This window comes from Zonotrichia albicollis, chromosome 14, assembly GCF_047830755.1.
Source record: "Zonotrichia albicollis isolate bZonAlb1 chromosome 14, bZonAlb1.hap1, whole genome shotgun sequence".
Taxonomy (NCBI): Eukaryota; Metazoa; Chordata; class Aves; order Passeriformes; family Passerellidae; genus Zonotrichia; species Zonotrichia albicollis.
In genome coordinates this window covers 6269768-6287109 of record NC_133832.1, presented here as the reverse complement: position 1 = coordinate 6287109, position 17342 = coordinate 6269768, and the positions used below count along the sequence as shown (strand labels likewise).

The 17342-nt window shown below is 37.2% G+C and overlaps 1 protein-coding gene across 5 annotated transcripts in view; it reads left to right on the top strand.

Annotated features, from left to right (window-relative positions):
* The window catches only part of LRCH2 (leucine rich repeats and calponin homology domain containing 2), a 40079-nt gene extending 22948 nt beyond the window's left edge, over window positions 1–17131 (top strand). For 2 of the 5 annotated variants that reach the window (XM_005484509.4, XM_014265325.3), the window contains 10 exons: window positions 465–533; window positions 1868–1916; window positions 3032–3148; window positions 5094–5138; window positions 5535–5585; window positions 6649–6706; window positions 7363–7475; window positions 8578–8715; window positions 9013–9090; window positions 10220–17131. In XM_005484509.4, the coding sequence (XP_005484566.2) occupies window positions 465–533; window positions 1868–1916; window positions 3032–3148; window positions 5094–5138; window positions 5535–5585; window positions 6649–6706; window positions 7363–7475; window positions 8578–8715; window positions 9013–9090; window positions 10220–10339 (838 nt within the window). In that variant the 3' untranslated portion in view covers window positions 10340–17131. The remainder of the gene's footprint in view (window positions 1–464; window positions 534–1867; window positions 1917–3031; window positions 3149–5093; window positions 5139–5534; window positions 5586–6648; window positions 6707–7362; window positions 7476–8577; window positions 8716–9012; window positions 9091–10219) is intronic. The other 3 variants (XM_014265328.3, XM_014265326.3, XM_014265329.3) reach the window with 2 other exon arrangements.
* Window positions 17132–17342: the final 211 nt, after the last annotated feature.

Genomic DNA, 17342 nt, shown 5'->3' with positions numbered 1-17342 from the left:
CACTTGTGATGTTTCTTTCTCATCTGCCCCTCCTGACTGACTTTTTTGTGCTCAGTCTGTCTCTGTCCTTGCTGGTCTGCTTTAGGTTGACTGTCTGTCTTTAATTTTAGGGAACAGTGGGGTCTTTTGTGTTTAGAGCAGCATCACTTTACACAGGTGTGAGATAAGTTGGAATAGTATCTATTTAGGGAGAAAAATAAGAGGAGACTTCATTTTGGTTTGAGTTATCACCGAGTTTTGCTTCCTTAAAATACAGAACTTGAAATACTTCAAGGGCTGGAAATTGTACTCTTAATTCAAATGGAAGCAGGAATGGGCCTGGATTTCATATGTGTACACACACATTCTAGTTTTATGGAAGGTGCCACTTAATGTTCAAAACTTTTTTTATTTAAAGGAAATGTGATGCAGTGAAAGTAACATATTCTAAGAAAATTGTTTCAAATACCTTTGTTTTTTCCTAGGCTTCTTAATCATTCAGTTTCAGTAAACACAAGGAACAGGCCAAAGCAGCCAATGGAATCTGAAAAATGGTATTGATATACTTAAATATGTCACAGCTTTCAATCTTTTATTACTTTCATTTTTGTTCATTGTGTTACTACTGCCATCTTCTGTCATAATGCTTTTAAAAAGCTCATGATGAAATTGAAGCTACAAGAGTAATCTATTCTTGAGCTTCTTTCTTTCAGATAAAAAAAAAAATCTGTTCTTCTGGGCATTTAGGAAAGTAGATGTCATAGAGGAACAAATTTGTAGGTTTGATTATGGCAGCAATTAATTTGTTTCAGAGCTCCAGTTCCAGTGTGGAGGTTGTAGCTCCTCCTGCAGGTGATGGTGCTGTGCAGGTGTCTTATCCTGTGTGACACAGGCTGGCACAGGAACTGTGCTTGGGCATCTGCATTTTCCAGTTTTCCTCCTTGGCATCCTTTTGTGCACTTCAGAGCTGTTGGAAAAGCATTGCTGGGAGCTCAGCCTACAACACTTTTATTGTTTGTGGAGGGTGTGTTACTGAGGAATGCACTGTCTGCAGGAGCTCTACTTAGGCTTTTTCTTTGCATTTAAATCAAGAAAAAAGGCACAACACCCACACACAAAATAAAGCAAAAAAACCCCAAAAAACAAACCAAACAACAACAAGCCCAGAAATCATCAATAATCAGAAATACCCAAAGCTTTGCTTTTAGGGAATTGGGAAATGTGGGGAGAAAAGAGCTGGTGGTGCTGGGTAGCAGTGGGGTGGGAATGGCTCTGTGCAGTTCAGCTGCACCTCAGGGGAGCACCTTGAGCCAGTGCAGCTCCCTCAGTGTGACACAGCCTTTGCTGTCTCCCCTCTCAGTGGCACCTGTGGTTTGCAGAGCTGCCTGCCTCATGTGCTGTGCTTGAGTGACTCCTCCTGCAGCTGTTACCTGGAACCTTCCAGGCCCTGCTCACTTACCACAGCTTCTCTGGGAGCTGCTGTCACCTGTGCAAGTGTGCGCCTCTGCTGGGCTTCTTTATTAGAGGGAAATCCAGGAAGAATTACAGTTTCCTTTTCCTCTTTTGGTAATGAAACAGGCAGTTCTGAAAATTAAAACCAAAACAAACAAATAGAGTCAAAACAAGTTTTATCTGAATAAAGTATTGTAGTGTGGAAGACCCATTGTCAAGTTCTATTAAAGGAGAGTGAAATATGATTTCAGATTTTAGTTAGGTGGTCATACTTTGAATCCACATTGTGACATCTTATACAGATGGCAAAAAAATACTGTAGTGCTGTGGAGAAGCCACTTTTTAAGGGTTCACTTTTTTGTTATTTTCAAGTAACTTGTTTTAAAGTACAGAAAAAAGTAGTGTGCTTCATAATACTTTTCATCTTATATTTTAGTGTTTCAACAAATGAAGTGAATTCCTCAGTGTCCCCATACAGCTGGCAGGTAAATATTCAAATGTAAATGTGGTGGCTTATATTGGAGTGATTTTATTGTTGTTGTTGTTTCCTTGATTTTGTCTCTGTGGCAGAAAACTTTATGCATTTGTATGGTTGTTTATACACATAGTCTTGAAGGTGTCTTAATTGTGGTGGAAAATATGAACTCTTTGGAGATCTTATGCCTCAGTTTGACTTGTTTGTAATGGAGGCCTTTTGTTTGAAAAGCATGTGGTACCAGCTTTAAGGTCTTGAAACTAATGAGGCATAAATTTTACTCTCTTGGGTTTAGTATGTCCTTCCATATAAAGGTATTGTCTCACCATAATGTTCAGTTTGGTTTTTGATGCAGCTTCTGGATGGGTTGAAGTATGAAGTATTTCATTTCCCATACCTCAATGAGAAGCTTGCATGATGTGACAAAATTCCAATTAAACTGTAGAGAGTACCTTATTATTTCAATCTGTTACTTATCTAGAATTGCTTTAAATGCCCTCATAGTGTTGTAAGAGAAACAGAAATGTTGTGGTATCCTTCAGAAACAGTCCATTCAGATTGTCTACTTTCAATTTTCGTATAGTAGGCAGTCATATATATTTATTATTATTTAAGAACCAATCTACTTTAGCTGTCTCCTCAGTATGTATTGCATAATACAATACTTTGAAAGAGAGATTTCTCTTCCAGCTTGTTGGGGTGTAGAATCTTTTAGATAGAAACAGCCAACAACTACTGCAACTGTCTTATTGTAGCCATCCTTTCTCTGTGTGATGAGTACACACAGTGAGAAATTAGATGGTGGTGGCTAACCACACTTGAAACTGATATTTCTGGCAGCCTTTGGTGGTTTCCTTACCTACCTACAAAATTGGTCTCAATGCTGAAAAGTGTTACTTTCTGAAGAATTATTTCATAGGTTCTTTTTCTTCTGTGAAATCTTTTTTTTCAAATTCTAAAATAGAAGTGGTTTCTACCAGAATGACCATTAAGAGTGTTCAACTTTCAGGTCATAAAGCTAGATTGAGGCAGGCAAGCAATTAACAATTGTAGTTCATAATAATTTGTGCTAATGCACAAGAGAGACGTTTAAATTTTACATAAAAGTATTTCTGACTATTACAGCCACTGGAAAACCAGAAGGATTTGGTGGATGAGCAGCACTGGCCAGAAACACAGCCAGTAATCTGGCAGAATGAAGAAAGAAGGAGAAGTAAACAAATTAGAAAAGAGTATTTCAAGGTAATGGGGGGAGTGAGGGTGGATGACACTTTTTTTTAAATAAGAGTAGAAGAAGCTATAAAACTTAAGTAAAGGTAGATCCTCAAAGGTTGTGATGCTTTTAAATGTGCATGTAACATATAATTTTTATTTTACTGTTTTGATTAATATATGTATGTATTTAAGATAAATTTGAGAGTGCAGGAAAATCAAGAGGAAAAAAATTGATTGAAGATTTTGTTTATCCTTTAAAGAAAAGACAGTAATTCATTATTGTTTTCTGCCAAAACCATAACTAATTTTGTCATTGGTCCTTCACCATCTCTTTGGAGGGATTTTTATTTAGCTATTTATGTACTTATTTTTAGTGCAAAGAAAAGATACATTGCCTTTTTTTTGCAGCATGGTTCTAGGAATGATTTCTGCCTTTTGGGTCTCATGGCATGAGTTTTCATTTCAGAAGGAATATTTTCAGTGTGCCCTTGCTGCTGTAGTGTGCACCCTCAGTCAGCAGGTGCCAGTGTCTGCTTTGTGCAGTACAGAGGGGAAGTTCTAGCAGCACTGGGAAACATTTGTTTTGGGCTAAGTGGAGAAATAGGAGAGCTCTGAGCAGTGCTAGGTTGAATTAGAATTAAATTTGTCACTTATGAAATTAGTTTCTTGGGTCTTCGCCATCAAACATCTTTGTGAAATGCCAGGGAACTTCAAAGAAATTAAATTCTTTATGAGAACAGAGCATGCCATCCATCTCAGATATATTGTTGTGCTTACAGAAGCTGGTTTTTTTTCCTGAAGAGATTATGGAGTTGTATCCTCTTTCCAGGGTTTTCATCCTGAAATTAATTTTTTATGTGGCTTTGGAGGAGAAAGAGAGAGAATCTTCTCAGTAGAGCAGAATTCAGTGGTTTGCCTGGTTAAAGAGCTGTGCTACCACTACAGAAGTGTTGCTCATAACTCAGCAGTCAGTTGTGAGCTCTGTGATGGGAGCAGATGCCTGAAATCACATTACACACAGCTCTAGATGGGTCTCCTAAGTGAATTAAACAGCCTGTAGCAGTACAAACAACACTGTTTCATGGTTTCATTTGCAAACCAAGGCAATGAGCCACTGAAACAGAGCCTGTTTGCCATAGCAAACTGGGGAAAAAATAGACACCAGTGCTGTTGTGAAAAAGCAGTGACAATACAGTTGTCTCTTGCTTAGCCTGCATTTGTGTCACGTCATGAGGAGTAGCCTGGCCCTGTACACCCCACAAACTTGGGCTTGTGTAGTGATGGTCTCTGATTCAATCTGCGTGGGGCTTCTCTGATTTTTACTGCACTTGATCTGTAGACAATGAAATACATTTCTTTTTTTAAATACCACTTTTGTAATTTTTTTCCTTCAATTCCTCCTTCTTTTTCTCCACTTTCTGCATAATCAGGGAAGTGGGACAGTGCTGAAGGCAATACACAACAAATCAGCCAGACCTGTGGGTAAAGCATTGTCTTAAATACATAAAAGGATGTGATCAGGCTTTGAAGTTTTAAAGGCAACCTTAATCTTTTTTTATTTAATTTTTTGCAATGTCAGGTCAATCTCCTGAAGTGTAAGCAATCTTAGTCACTTAAAACATATTACAAAAGCAGCTTTCACAGGTTGCATAATGTTTTCTAAGAAATAATGCTGCATGTTAGCAGTTGTTAAGATCTTTTCACTTGGATCAGCTGTCACATGCAGAGTTTACATTATGAAAGTGTTTAGTTTTAAAATGCACTTATCTCTTCAAGTAAAGAAGATCTTGTTTCACCTAGAAATGTCATGTTCTTTTCTGGTTTGTTTCTTTTTGTTCCTTTGTTTCTGTAACATGGCCTTTTTTCTCAGCAGCTTCATTAGTAATAAATAACATCTGAGTGAAAGCAAAGCTTTTAGTTCAAATGGAAACCATGCTTTCATTTTAAAGTAATAATTGTGTGTGTTTTGCAGTATAAGTCTTCCAGAAAGAGTTCAAGTGGAAATGAAAATGATGAGGTGAGATGTAGTAATTGTTGGAAATAACTAAGAAATAAATGTATTCTTCTGTCTTTTTTGAACAAATTAACTTTGCATTCCAAAGCTATAGCAGAAATAACTATTATACTCCTTTATTTGAAAAAATGATCATGATTGCCTGCTGGGGAGCAGTAGGATGTTTGCTTGCTTTGGTAATAGCAAAATTAATTCACCTATCAAGCAGAGGTGATGTAAAACTAGTATTTGATGTAAACAGCCAGCAGTGGTTCCTTGCCTTACATATTTTAAATTTAGTTGCTGCCAGTTTGTAGCATACTTGATAAATGTTACATGTCTCATGGATTTCATAATTTCATGTTTCTTGTTAAATCATCATTTTCATTTTTATAATTTCGTCTTTTTGATTTCTTTTAGCAAGACAGTGATAATACTAATGTGTCCCCACAGTCTCCTGTGTCGTCTGAGGTACAAGTTTGTGGGTTTGCTTTTCATTCAACAAACATTTCTTTGTGTTCATTGCTGTCACCAGGTTTTCATGCAGATACAAAGCTGTTCGTTTCCTTTGAAATTACAATTAGAAGTATTTCATCATAAGAAAAATTTAAAAAAGAGACAGAAACTAGAGACAGATATTGCAACTTGTTTTACCTTTGCAACTCTGGTCTCCACTAGAGTTGTTCTTTTTGACTGGTGTGAGGAAATGTGCATTGCTTTGTCTCCATTATCTTTCCTGATGAAAATACTAATGAAACAAAACCAAAATTTGCCATATTTGATAGGCCTTCCTAGGGAATACTGCTCCTCAGGGCACATAGTCACTGAGAGTTTATGGTTGCAGTTCATGGTTTAGTACTTTATAAATCACCAGGAACCCAAAGGTGGTGACACTTCTTGAGGAGTTTCATCCTTCTCAGTCCTGGGTGTCACCTTTGTGGTGCAACAAAGGGATGCCTGTGCATGGAGTGTCACTGGGAGAGCACTGCACTGCTTAGCTCCAAGGAAAGCAAATATTATTAACATTTCTTCCTCATGTCAGGGAGAAGCCTGAGAGAGCAGAATTAAAATATCTCCCAGAATACACAGGAATGAAACGAGGTTATCTCTTGTACATAGCAAAGATACCGAGTGCATTCCCTTTTCAGATGGTGAAATGATAAAAATTTGGTCTTCATAGTTGGAAGTAGATATTTCTTAAGAAATGTTTTGATACTAAATATTGGGAGAATATTTGCATCTGCTTACAGCTGGCTTAAACTCTGTTCACAGAATGACTTGCAGTAGTTTGAAATATTTTGAAATACATTTTAGATAATCTGGTGCTGCTTTCCTCTCTCTTTATGACAGTTTTATCTATATGTAGTAGGTTACATTCATTCAATTTATTTTATCTTGTCCTCTTTGAAAGACTTACAGTTAAGCAGGACTTACAGTTATCCTTAGGCAAGAATAATCTAAACAGTATCTTGATGGGAACAAAAGTTCTTTCTTTTAATGAGTGGAAGCAAACTGACTTCATCTCTTTTAACAGGATTATGAAAGGACAGATAGTAACACTCATGGTCCATTTGGTCTCAAACCAAGGTCAGGTAAGCTGCTGTTCTCTAGTGAATTTATTTCCCAGGCTGCAAGAGGCACTAAGCATAGCAGATGTCACAGTACAGCAGTTCACTCCATTTACTCATCACTGCAGAGTACTGGGAAAGCACAGCTGCTTTGGCAAACAAATAATTGGAAGCTCCTCAAGTTGCAGAGTGATTTGTTTGGGATTTTTGGGGGGGGATTGTTTTTTTTTTAAAGTTTTTTTTCCACTTCTTTATTTTGTGCATACTTAGTAATTGTCAAAGAACAGAGAAACAATACACAATTGTTCTTGAGGTTTGATGGCTTAAAGGCTTTATACTTGATTAAAAGTAAAACACAGTGCAACTCCTTCCAAAGCCAGATGGAGATTCTTGAAGAAGTGCAGATGGAGTTGTGTTGTCCCATACTGATAATTCAATACTGAGGTCACTTCAGTCTCCATATTTTCTAATTATCCACTTACACTTAAGTCAAATGATCTCTGCATTTTATTTGAAAGATGTTTCATAGGCAGCATCTTTTCTAGCAGGATGCTTAAATATATTTGTTCTTAGAAGTGCTGCAGGTTTTTTCCTGTTTTTGTAGTTTTTGTCAGTTATAGATCTTTAGTTTTTGAATGTTTTCAATCTGAATTCTGACTGACTTCCCTCCTGTTTGACAGCTTTCAGCCGTGCCTCACGCCAGGACTACGGTGCAGTGGATCCTGGCTTTACTATGAGGAGGAAAATGGAACATTTAAGGGAAGAGAGGGAACAAATCAGGCAGCTTCGCAGTGTGGGTACCATCATTCACTCCCTGGGTGCAGTGCATTTGCTTTGCTCTGTTCCACAATTTAAGCCTTCATTTTAAAGGCCTCCAATTTGTTGTAAAAGGGCATCTCTATAGTGGTATTTCTTCCTAAGGAATTTCATGTAACAGGCTACACTGGTACTTGTTTGGGTCCAACCAAAATACCAACTGGGAATTAGTTGGGGTTGTTTTCTTTCTAAAAAACAAAGTGAAATTAATTTTTTTCTGAGGTTTTAAATTTTCTAGGGACACAATAAATCTGCTTGTGTTTGCTATTGTTTGACCTGAGATCTGAAGAAAAATTACTACTGTTTTCTAAATGACCAAATGCTTTTTGAGTGTAAAAAGTTGCTGCAAATTTCATAATCCTGAATGGGATCTGCATTTCGGATTTCTGGTAAATTGTTTTTTGTTTTCAAGGCGTTTAGCAGTTAGAGTTGACTAAATCATAGCTGCTTTGCTTTTCAAGGCAGTGCTGAATTGTGGTATGACTTCTCTGAAGGATGTTTGTTTTCTGGTTCACTTCCTGAGCAGTGAAGTCTTGTTGTTGGGCTGGGAAAAACCATTTTTTGCCATCTCTGTTATGCAACACAACTTTTCCCACAGTTGTGTTCCCTTCTTTTTTTATTCTCATAAAATCTTTTTTTTTCCTTCTCATAAAATCCTGTTTGGTTTCAACTCACAGATTCTGCCCACTAAGAACTGATCACATATTCAGCATAACATTTCTGTCCTTAAGTTCTGTGCTTTCCTGTTATGAACAGTGGAGTGTTGTATGGGCTTGAGAGCTGTGTATTCTGGTCATTGTTGGCAGAATGTCTTTCACAGTGTATGTTGTTGTGTCATTTAAAAAAACCCCACAAAATAACATAAAACACAAGAAAAACCCAACAATACAAACAAAAGGAACACGGAGCCTGTAAGGAGAAAAGGATGTTTATACTGAGTAAAGCATGAATTTATTCTGTTTATTTCACTTTAGTATTAAAATGTTCCTTTTAAACATCTACATGCTTTAAAATACCCTGCTTTTAAACTGAAAAGTTATCTAATGTTGAGAGTAACTTCCTTATGGCCTTTTTCCTAGAATCTTGAGTCCAGGTTGAAGGTGATCCTGCCAGATGACATTGGAGCAGCCTTGATGGACGGGGTGGTTCTTTGCCATTTAGCCAATCACATAAGGCCACGTTCTGTTGCCAGCATTCACGTCCCATCGCCAGCAGTGGTGAGGCATCAATCATTTATCTCATTCTTGGTGCATCTTACATGAAAAGAAGCTTTTGAATTTCAATATTAAACATCGTGACTCATGTTTACCACATTGATTTACTACATTACTCACTTTGGTTTTTCTTGGAAGAAGCATTAAGCGAGGCTCAGAAGTTTAGTTTAAGAGCTGTTTTCTTCATACTGAGTCTTCACAGAATGTGTCTTGTGTTTTAGTAACTGTAAGTGAATTAACATCAGAAATATGCACTCCTTCATGAATGTCTGATGAAGATTTTATATCCTGTCTTCACAGCCTAAACTCAGCATGGCAAAGTGCCGAAGAAATGTTGAAAACTTTCTTGATGCTTGTAAAAAATTGGGCGTGCCACAGGTACTCTAATTGCTTTATTGATTCATTAATAACCACAGAAAATGTCAACAAATACTGAGTTTGGGGGGTTAGGGGAGCTTTGTTTAGGGAGCAGTAGTGATTATGACATTGACCAGAGAACTTGAAGATCTGAACAGAAATTCCATTCCTGGGTTATGGGGTAAAGTTGAGGAAGCTACTTTATGAGTTTCTAGTCAGTTCTTAATAGTAAAAATAGCACTAACCTCCTTATAAAATATATTGTCATCTAAACAAAGAAATGGACTTGAGACTTGTTTTGTTATTTGAGAGTCTTGAGTTTAGCAACCATTTTGGCAGGAATTCAGTCTGCCTAGGAAATATCCTACACTTACAGAAGTCTGTAGCCTGAATGATTGACTCTCTTTTTTAGCATGGCTGTAGTTGCAGCCCATTACTTGTGCTTCTGTTGCCCAAGTGTATCCTCTTACTTCCTTTTATGAAGAGAAAAAACCTAAAAAAGAAATAATTTCCTGCATATTATGAGACCAAAAAAGATCCCTTGATATTCTTTAGTGCAAGAAGAAAATTAGTTGATGCATTTAGAAGCTGGTTTACTGCTCTGCCATAGCTTCTGTCTCTTGTGGAGCCACAGGCCATTCAGAAGCTAGAGGTGCTGAGATTTACCAATGAATTACTTGTAACACCAGCTGGCAGTTGGGAACATTGTCCAGCTTGTGCTGAATTGTGGGACTGAATGATGATTTTCTTGGAGAATGGTTCATTATTGAGTCTATCAGCACTTCTAAGTTATCCCAAGAGAAAGACTGGTAGTAAGTTTGCAGAACAGGGGAAGGGAGAAGGCCACTGAGCCAACAGCACCCACCAGCTTGTTTTTCTCTGCTTATGAAAAGAAAGTCCTTTACTTTAAGAGTTTAGCAGTCTTTTATGTATCTTCTGACACTGTCGTAGTTTAACCCTTCAAACAGATCCTAACTATGAAAAGTTTCTGCCCATTCTGTTGCTGGAGAGAACCACAGGGACATTTAAGGCCTAAGGTGTTTTCTCTGCAAGTTTCTTCCTGACATGTGTGTGCCTTCAGAGAATGTGTTTGTTACCTGCCCTGGGGACAAAGGCCAGAACTGGTTAAATGTCCTGTGTTCTTTTGCAGGAGAGACTTTGCTTGCCACATCACATTCTGGAGGAAAGGGGTCTGGTGAAGGTTGGCCTCACAGTCCAAGCTCTGCTTGAGTTGCCTGCATTGAAAGTATCCCAGCTTTCTGCCATGTGACACAACTTGGTGGCAGCTAGACAGCTTCCATTTAAAGCTCTGCTATGGATTGCTCTGAGGCACTGCAGCCTCCTACACAGGAACACCCAAGCCATCAAAAACTAAAACCTGTCCAGATGCTGTAGAGAGCCTTACTTTGGAGCTGTGTGTGAAAACCTTGGAGTCAGTTCACAGTTAAAGGAACATAACTGTTCTTTTTTTTTTTTTCTTTTGTAATTGGATGTACTAAGAGAATGTGGTAGCATCAGGTTCTCTTTCTAGTTAAGTTAAAAGCTGCCATTTAACATCTCAGTGTTAGAGTTAAATGCTGGATTTCTTTTTTTACATTGAAAATGTTGTTTGAATTACTTTTCAAAGTACAAAGCACACCCCCTGTCACTTTATTTTTTTGAGTCAATCATTTGATTTTAAGATAAGTCAAAAATGTAGCGATGGTATGATGGTAAAATATGAGCAACTGATGACTTGTAATCCCCTTTCACTCTCTGAAAGCTTAATATTTGCGTTCTAATATTTGTTTTTTGCACTCCTGATTGTAACTTCGCACTTCTAACATTGCCAGTATTGAGTCTGAGTGTCTGGTGATTACACAGAACAGGATACAGTGAGAAAAGGACACAGTTTATTGAGTTTTTCCAGTCTTCTAGGTTGGTGCCAAATATTTTTTTTCAGTTGTACTGTAGATTGTTTACCTGTGAAGTGCCTGTGTAATTGATAACTCTTAATAGTCTTAAACATTTTTGAAGTTTCTTTGTTAAAAATAGATAAAATGGAAATTTTTTAATATTTTAATAGTTTTTTTGTAAAATCAGTATGTGAAGATTTAAGTAATACTTCACATTTTTGATGTTGGGTGTTTTAAGTTTGTTGCACAATTTAATTGTTGTCTAATAATTAGAAAATACTGTAAATACTTTTTATTTATGCTATTTAATTTGATAATAACCTAATTACTTTTGGTTTATTGTATTGTTGGACAAAAACAAAGTTGTTCTTTCTTTGGGACAAACAAATACACATGATGAATAAGACATGAGGACTAGTGATTCATACAGAGTAATTTAGGACATTTTGATAAAACTGCCAAAATCTCAGGTTTACGCTGTGACGTTCAGGATTTTGTGTAATATTGCTCCTGATCTCACATGACATTTTTACAACAGGAATATCCATAATTTAGCTGGGAAGTATCAGTGTTTATCTTTTTAACAGGGTTTATTGTGTAATTTCCATGCGTGTAGCATTAGCACACAGGTCAGTTTGTACAGATGTCACTGTGCTGAGACATTGGATCCATGGATAAATGTGAAAATGAAACATTTCCACCATGGTGTTCTTTTGGAACTTCTGAGTTCATGTATCTGTTTGCTTCTGAACAAATTCTTGGCGTGTTGAACCATACACAGTTCAGTTCTTCTCCAAACAAGTTACAAATAATTTCATCATTTTTGTAGTAGATCTGTTTGTATTAGTTTGTTCTTCATGAATAGGTAGCTCAATTAAAATAATGTTTTGACTGCCACAGATTTTATATTTCAGGCTAAGTTATTTTCAGTTGAGGGATATGTCTGCCAGGCATGTGACAAGATTTGATTCTGTTCTTTCCAATTGACCAAGACCCTGTGTAAGATAATTCATTAAAAAATGAGAGAGGAGTATTGACTATTGTACTCCAGTCTTATAGGCAATAGCTGACAGGAAAAATAACCTTTTTCTGATCATAACTTTAAAAATACCACTTATTTTTAAATCCATTGAAACAAGTTTATGTACATGTAATAGCTAAAATCCACTATTGTTCATATAGTGTTGTCTTAAAACACAGCTTATGGAGAGGCTGGTGTATAAATTAATTTGCAAAGTCCTAGATATAAATCTTAGGTTAGATAAATGTGTTTAAAGAAACTGGATTGTTTTGACATTTGAAATATTGTATTTCAAATCTATCTCTGATTGGTTCTTGCATCTCTTCTAATGGTTGTTTTAACAACTTCAATCTCTATTTTCATTAATGCCACTATCTGAAAAGTCATGCAAAAACTAAAGAAAAAGTTATAATTCACTAAGCAAAATGCTTGCCTGCTACATTTAAAAAACCAGCCACTCAAAAAGAATTAATCCTTGTCTTTCATTTCACTGTTGTTGCTGCTACCAGAGCAAAGTTCTAGTTCAGTGTTAGCCATGGAAGTGCTAACTATAAATTGTCACTTTGTTATCTGAAAACTGATCTCCACTGCTATTTCATTGTCATATTTTAAAACATTTTCTGATCTTAAGGTAACATTTTTCCTTCTTGAGCTAATTTTATTAAATTGTATCACAGTGTAAACATTAAGACTTCCCTTGAAGTAGCATGGCAGCTGCTTACTTCTTGGGGTTTTCCAAACTCCTTAGTAAGTTGAAAACTGGATATGACACTGATGTACTCATTTTAAACTGAAATCTACTAAAACAATTTTTTTTTTAGTACTCTGCAGTTCTTCCCCACAGACTTGCTACCCACAGTCTTGCTTTGCCATTCCTTGGAAATTATTGTGGCTGCCTTCTTGCTTATGGGGAAGGATAATCATGATTCTTCCAAGGCTTCTCTTTTAGCATAGCAAAGATTAAAGCCTTCAAGTACCCTTAAGAGCAGTCTGAGAAAAGATCCACTGTGCTTGGATGAATCTTTTTCTCATCTCTAACTGCTTTTACTACTAATTATAATCTAGAGCCTTGCTAACATTGGCTTGTACCACTGTGATTTCTTTAACAGCAATTTCAAAAGTGATACTAAAAAGATTTGAATTTGAAGTTTTCATTTCCAGGAAGCTTGTGGAGATAGTTGTGTCTTATCCGTACAAGAATGTGCATATATACTCTACTCCTTTTTCCCCTTCCTTTTGATTCCCAGCATCTTACTTACTTTTGTTCATTCTCAGATCTAGTGCATTCAGGCTGTTGGTTACTCTGGGCCACTTCCCTTCTTCTCTTGAATTTTTTAAAGAATTTGTACCAGTGATTCCAGAGTCCATGCTCCAAACATTTCCTGTGTTTGAGATACCCATTTTCAGTTTTGTTTAGGATATGATGCCATTACTCAGTACTTGATACAGCTGATAGGGGTAGGTAAAAACAGAGCCTGCTCAGTTCTTGTTGCACTCTTCTTTTTTCACTTAGAACATGAAGAAAAGTCAACATTAAAAGCTTTAGGAAGGTGCATTAAGTTTTCCTAATAAACTTGGCAATAATGTGGCATGGACTGTAAATTACAGAGTGGATCAGCATAGTGACAGGGCTTCTGGCCTTGTGTATGTCCTGTGTTTTATGTCACTGCATGCAGTATGTCACATGTTACTGATCTTTCACTTGAGCAATAATGTCCCACATATGGTGAGGTCTTACAGCAGTGACAGTGAAATAATTGTTGTGAAGTGTGGTGTCTTCCCAGAGAGAGTCTCAGAAATGCTTTTAATCTGTTCTCCAGCACTGCCAATCCACTGGGGCACTGCTGGGGATGCAGAAACCATCCCGACCCCTGATCTGGAGTTAGATTCCAAAATCTAACTATGAGCATAAAATAGGGAGGAGTGGATTTGAAACAATAAACAACTGACATGAATCTATTTTTTTATTTTTCTTTTAATCCTAGGCTTTACTGAAGTCAAGGCAGGTTTTACCCTTGACTTCAGTAGATTCTCACCTTTTTGATTGGTGGAACACCTGAGCTGGAGACCATAGCAAACATGGCTTAAACTTGTTTGACACTAGCAAACTTTAGTGTCAGATTCTTGACTAAAATAGTGATCCCTGGTAAGTCAAATGAAGTTGTCAAATGTTATGTGGATTAATTTGATAAAAAATTTCTGATAAGCCAGACAGTATTTAGATGGTAGGAAAAATTACATTGAAGTGAGGTGGGAAGGTGGTGTTACCTCAATAAAATTGTAGGTGAGGACAACCATTAGGTTTTTACTGCACTAAAAACTTCATTTCAAATACCATATCATTTAGTGGCAGTCTCATCAGATTTTGACGTAAATCTGTAGCTAAATCCAAACAAAACTGAAGACATTTATTTTCACTAAAATGGAATTTTATATGTCATGTTCGTACTGAAGAGAAAGACAAAGGTCTGGCTCTTCTTCCCTTTGCTGATTCCTTAAATGTTTATTTGAAAGGCTGATTCCACTGATTTCAACTGAAAACAACCTGTGGGAGTTTTTAGCCCTTCTGCAGATAAGAGATGTGGTTTGGTATTGGCAAATCAAACATCACTTTTCCCTCACCAAATCAAGCTAATGTCTGTGTTTCTGTTAGAGGATCTCTGCTTGAAAAGCAAAAGTAAATAAGCACACCCCAAGACACACATTTGGAATTAAGAGAGTGTCATTAAGACCAGCAATGGGAAAGGCAAAGTAGAGTTGTCCAAGCAGAGTGCTCTGAACTGATTTCCCAGTGAATCACTCCAGGAAAAGCCTTCAGTCTCAGTAAAGAGGGATGTGTTCTGTGGCTGAGGGCTGAGGATCCTGGAGTGTGTGGAGCTTTCACTAGAGCTCAGAACAAGCAGGGATTTGCCAGCTTTGTGTTCCCAGAGCCCCTTTGGTGTGGCCAGCTGTGTCCCAGTGCTGCAGGAAGCGTGGCTGATGCTGCAGGGGCACTGCCCATGGGCAGGGGACCTGGCTGGTGCCGCCTGTGCTCCCTGCCTGTGTGCCAGAGAGGCTGTGCAGGACAACTGCTGACAACAACACCTCCCTGCTCCTAAAGAGATGCTGCAACCTGAGCAAAACCACCAGGGGATAATTTGAGAGTAATCACTAATAGTTAGCAATATTTAACTTGCCCCAGCAGTGGGTGGTGCCGTTTTTGCTCTGGGATGCTTTTGCTCTGGGAACTGCAGACCTTTTCTGGCTGCAAATGGCACTGTGGCTCTGAAGGGGTTAATGTGTGCACTTCCAGGAGGGAATGCAAACAGAACTGCTGGGTTTGTTCCATATGCCACACACTGGGTCATCTGCCATTCATTTACAGACAGAGGGACAGGTAAACTAACTGTTCTTAATGAGCTATGTTATGGTACAGGTTTGTTTTGGAAAATATGAAGATAAATTTCTCTTTTCCTGTGAAGAAAAATTCTCCTGATCTTCACTGCTTAAATAGAGACTATATGTGATTAATTGAATTTTCGTTTAAACTTGCCACTGCACAGAAGCAGTTCTGGCTCCTGTGTTTGTTACATAAAAAAATGACCTTGGCTTTTGCTAACATACTGTCTTAAAATTGTGGTTATATGAAGTCTTTGTTCCCTCATTAGGTTTGACCATTATTTTTTCAGCATGAGAAGCAAAGGGCAGCAAGATTTCTGCAACTGCTTGGTCAGTTTTAGGGAAGGCACACCAGTTATCATAAAATGACATCTAATCTGTCATCTTTAGTTTAAATTATATATAGCCAATTGCATTTTCAGAAAAGAATTTTCAGAGTGTTTTTTACATTTTAGAATCTTAATCTTAAAACAAGCGAAAACCGAAAACTTTTTCCATGGCTACTCTAGCATCTTAGGAAATTCTAAAGCAGAAGAACAGCTTGGACTGATAGCAATTAAATTGTTTTGGAAAAGTTTTTATTTTGGCAGTGTTATATTTACAGTTGAACTTGATCCATTTCAAGTCTCTTCCAAACTAAATATCTATGATTGTAAGGCTTCAATGAGACCAGAATTTCCCTCCAGAGTTTTGTGACTCAGTTACTGCACAAAGTCAGTCATTTAAATTAAATTCTTGGCACTAAGGAGGATTTTCTCAGTTCATTCAAAGTTAAGTGAAATAAGGCAAACATAACTTTTTCCATCACAGTTTTATGAAGGCAAACTGTAAAATAGAGAATATTTGGAAATGCCACAGGGATACCTTTTCACTTTGTTTCATTTTAAAATGAGTGAACCAGTGAAATATTTCCAAAATGACTATATTTGTGTAGGGTTTGGTTGTGCCATGACTGGCACAGGAATTTGCAGTAGCTGTTCAGTATTAATTTGTATTCTGAAGCTGTGCAGGACTGTGCTCTTCACATGGAGCTGCTGATGCAGTTGTGTTTGCTGAAGGGATGTGGTACCTGGAGCAAATCCTGAGAGTTCCTGGCAAGGCTGACATTCCCAGGAGGAATACACAGGTGTAGTGAGAAAGGGTAGGTTGGTGGAATACATTGGGAGTAATGTGAATACTTTTTACTATTGTGGAATGTCTAGAACAATGAAAATGTGGTTGCTTTACAATTATCATTCAGTTGGTATTCAGTTATTTTATTTTGTAATTTGTGGTTATGAAACTCAGAAGATGCCATGTAACCAAATGGTCAACATGTAAATGTGTGCAGGATGTGGCAAAAGTAGTTCTGAGGGCACAGCAGGAGAGTGATTCTTAAAAATAGATGCTCAGATTGTGTATATACTTGCAAAGTTTTTGATAGTGCATTTCAATTGATTTTGCATTTCATGTTCTTGTAAAGTGCATCTTTCATACTTTTGAAGATTGTCTACTTGTACTATACTGTATTAAGCCTTTTTTCAGGATTTCCATTATTGCTGGAGCTTCCAACATACATGTTTCTTTTGAAAAATGTTCTTACTGTTATTTGTTTTTGTAAATAGTGTTTTGTATTAAATTTGCATGGATAAACCCCACATTTCCAAAACCAGTGTACATACGCTGTGTATAAAATACAAACTGTTTCATAATTTTCATGTAGTCAAGTTATTCAATTTGATTTCATTTCAGTTTATATATTTGTAGTAAATAATGAGAATTTGTTGTATGTTCTCTCAAATGTCTGTGTTTTCATTTTGATAGATAAGTGACCTGCTTTATTATGTCAGGAAATACGTCCTGTGGCAAACAGAAGGAAAGCTAATTCCTGGTTCAGGGAAGTAGAACACATCCACATATGTATAAGTGTGTTGGGATTTTGGTTTTGATCAACAGTGGTGAGAATACATAAGGATCAAGCTGCCCTCATTTGTAGCAAT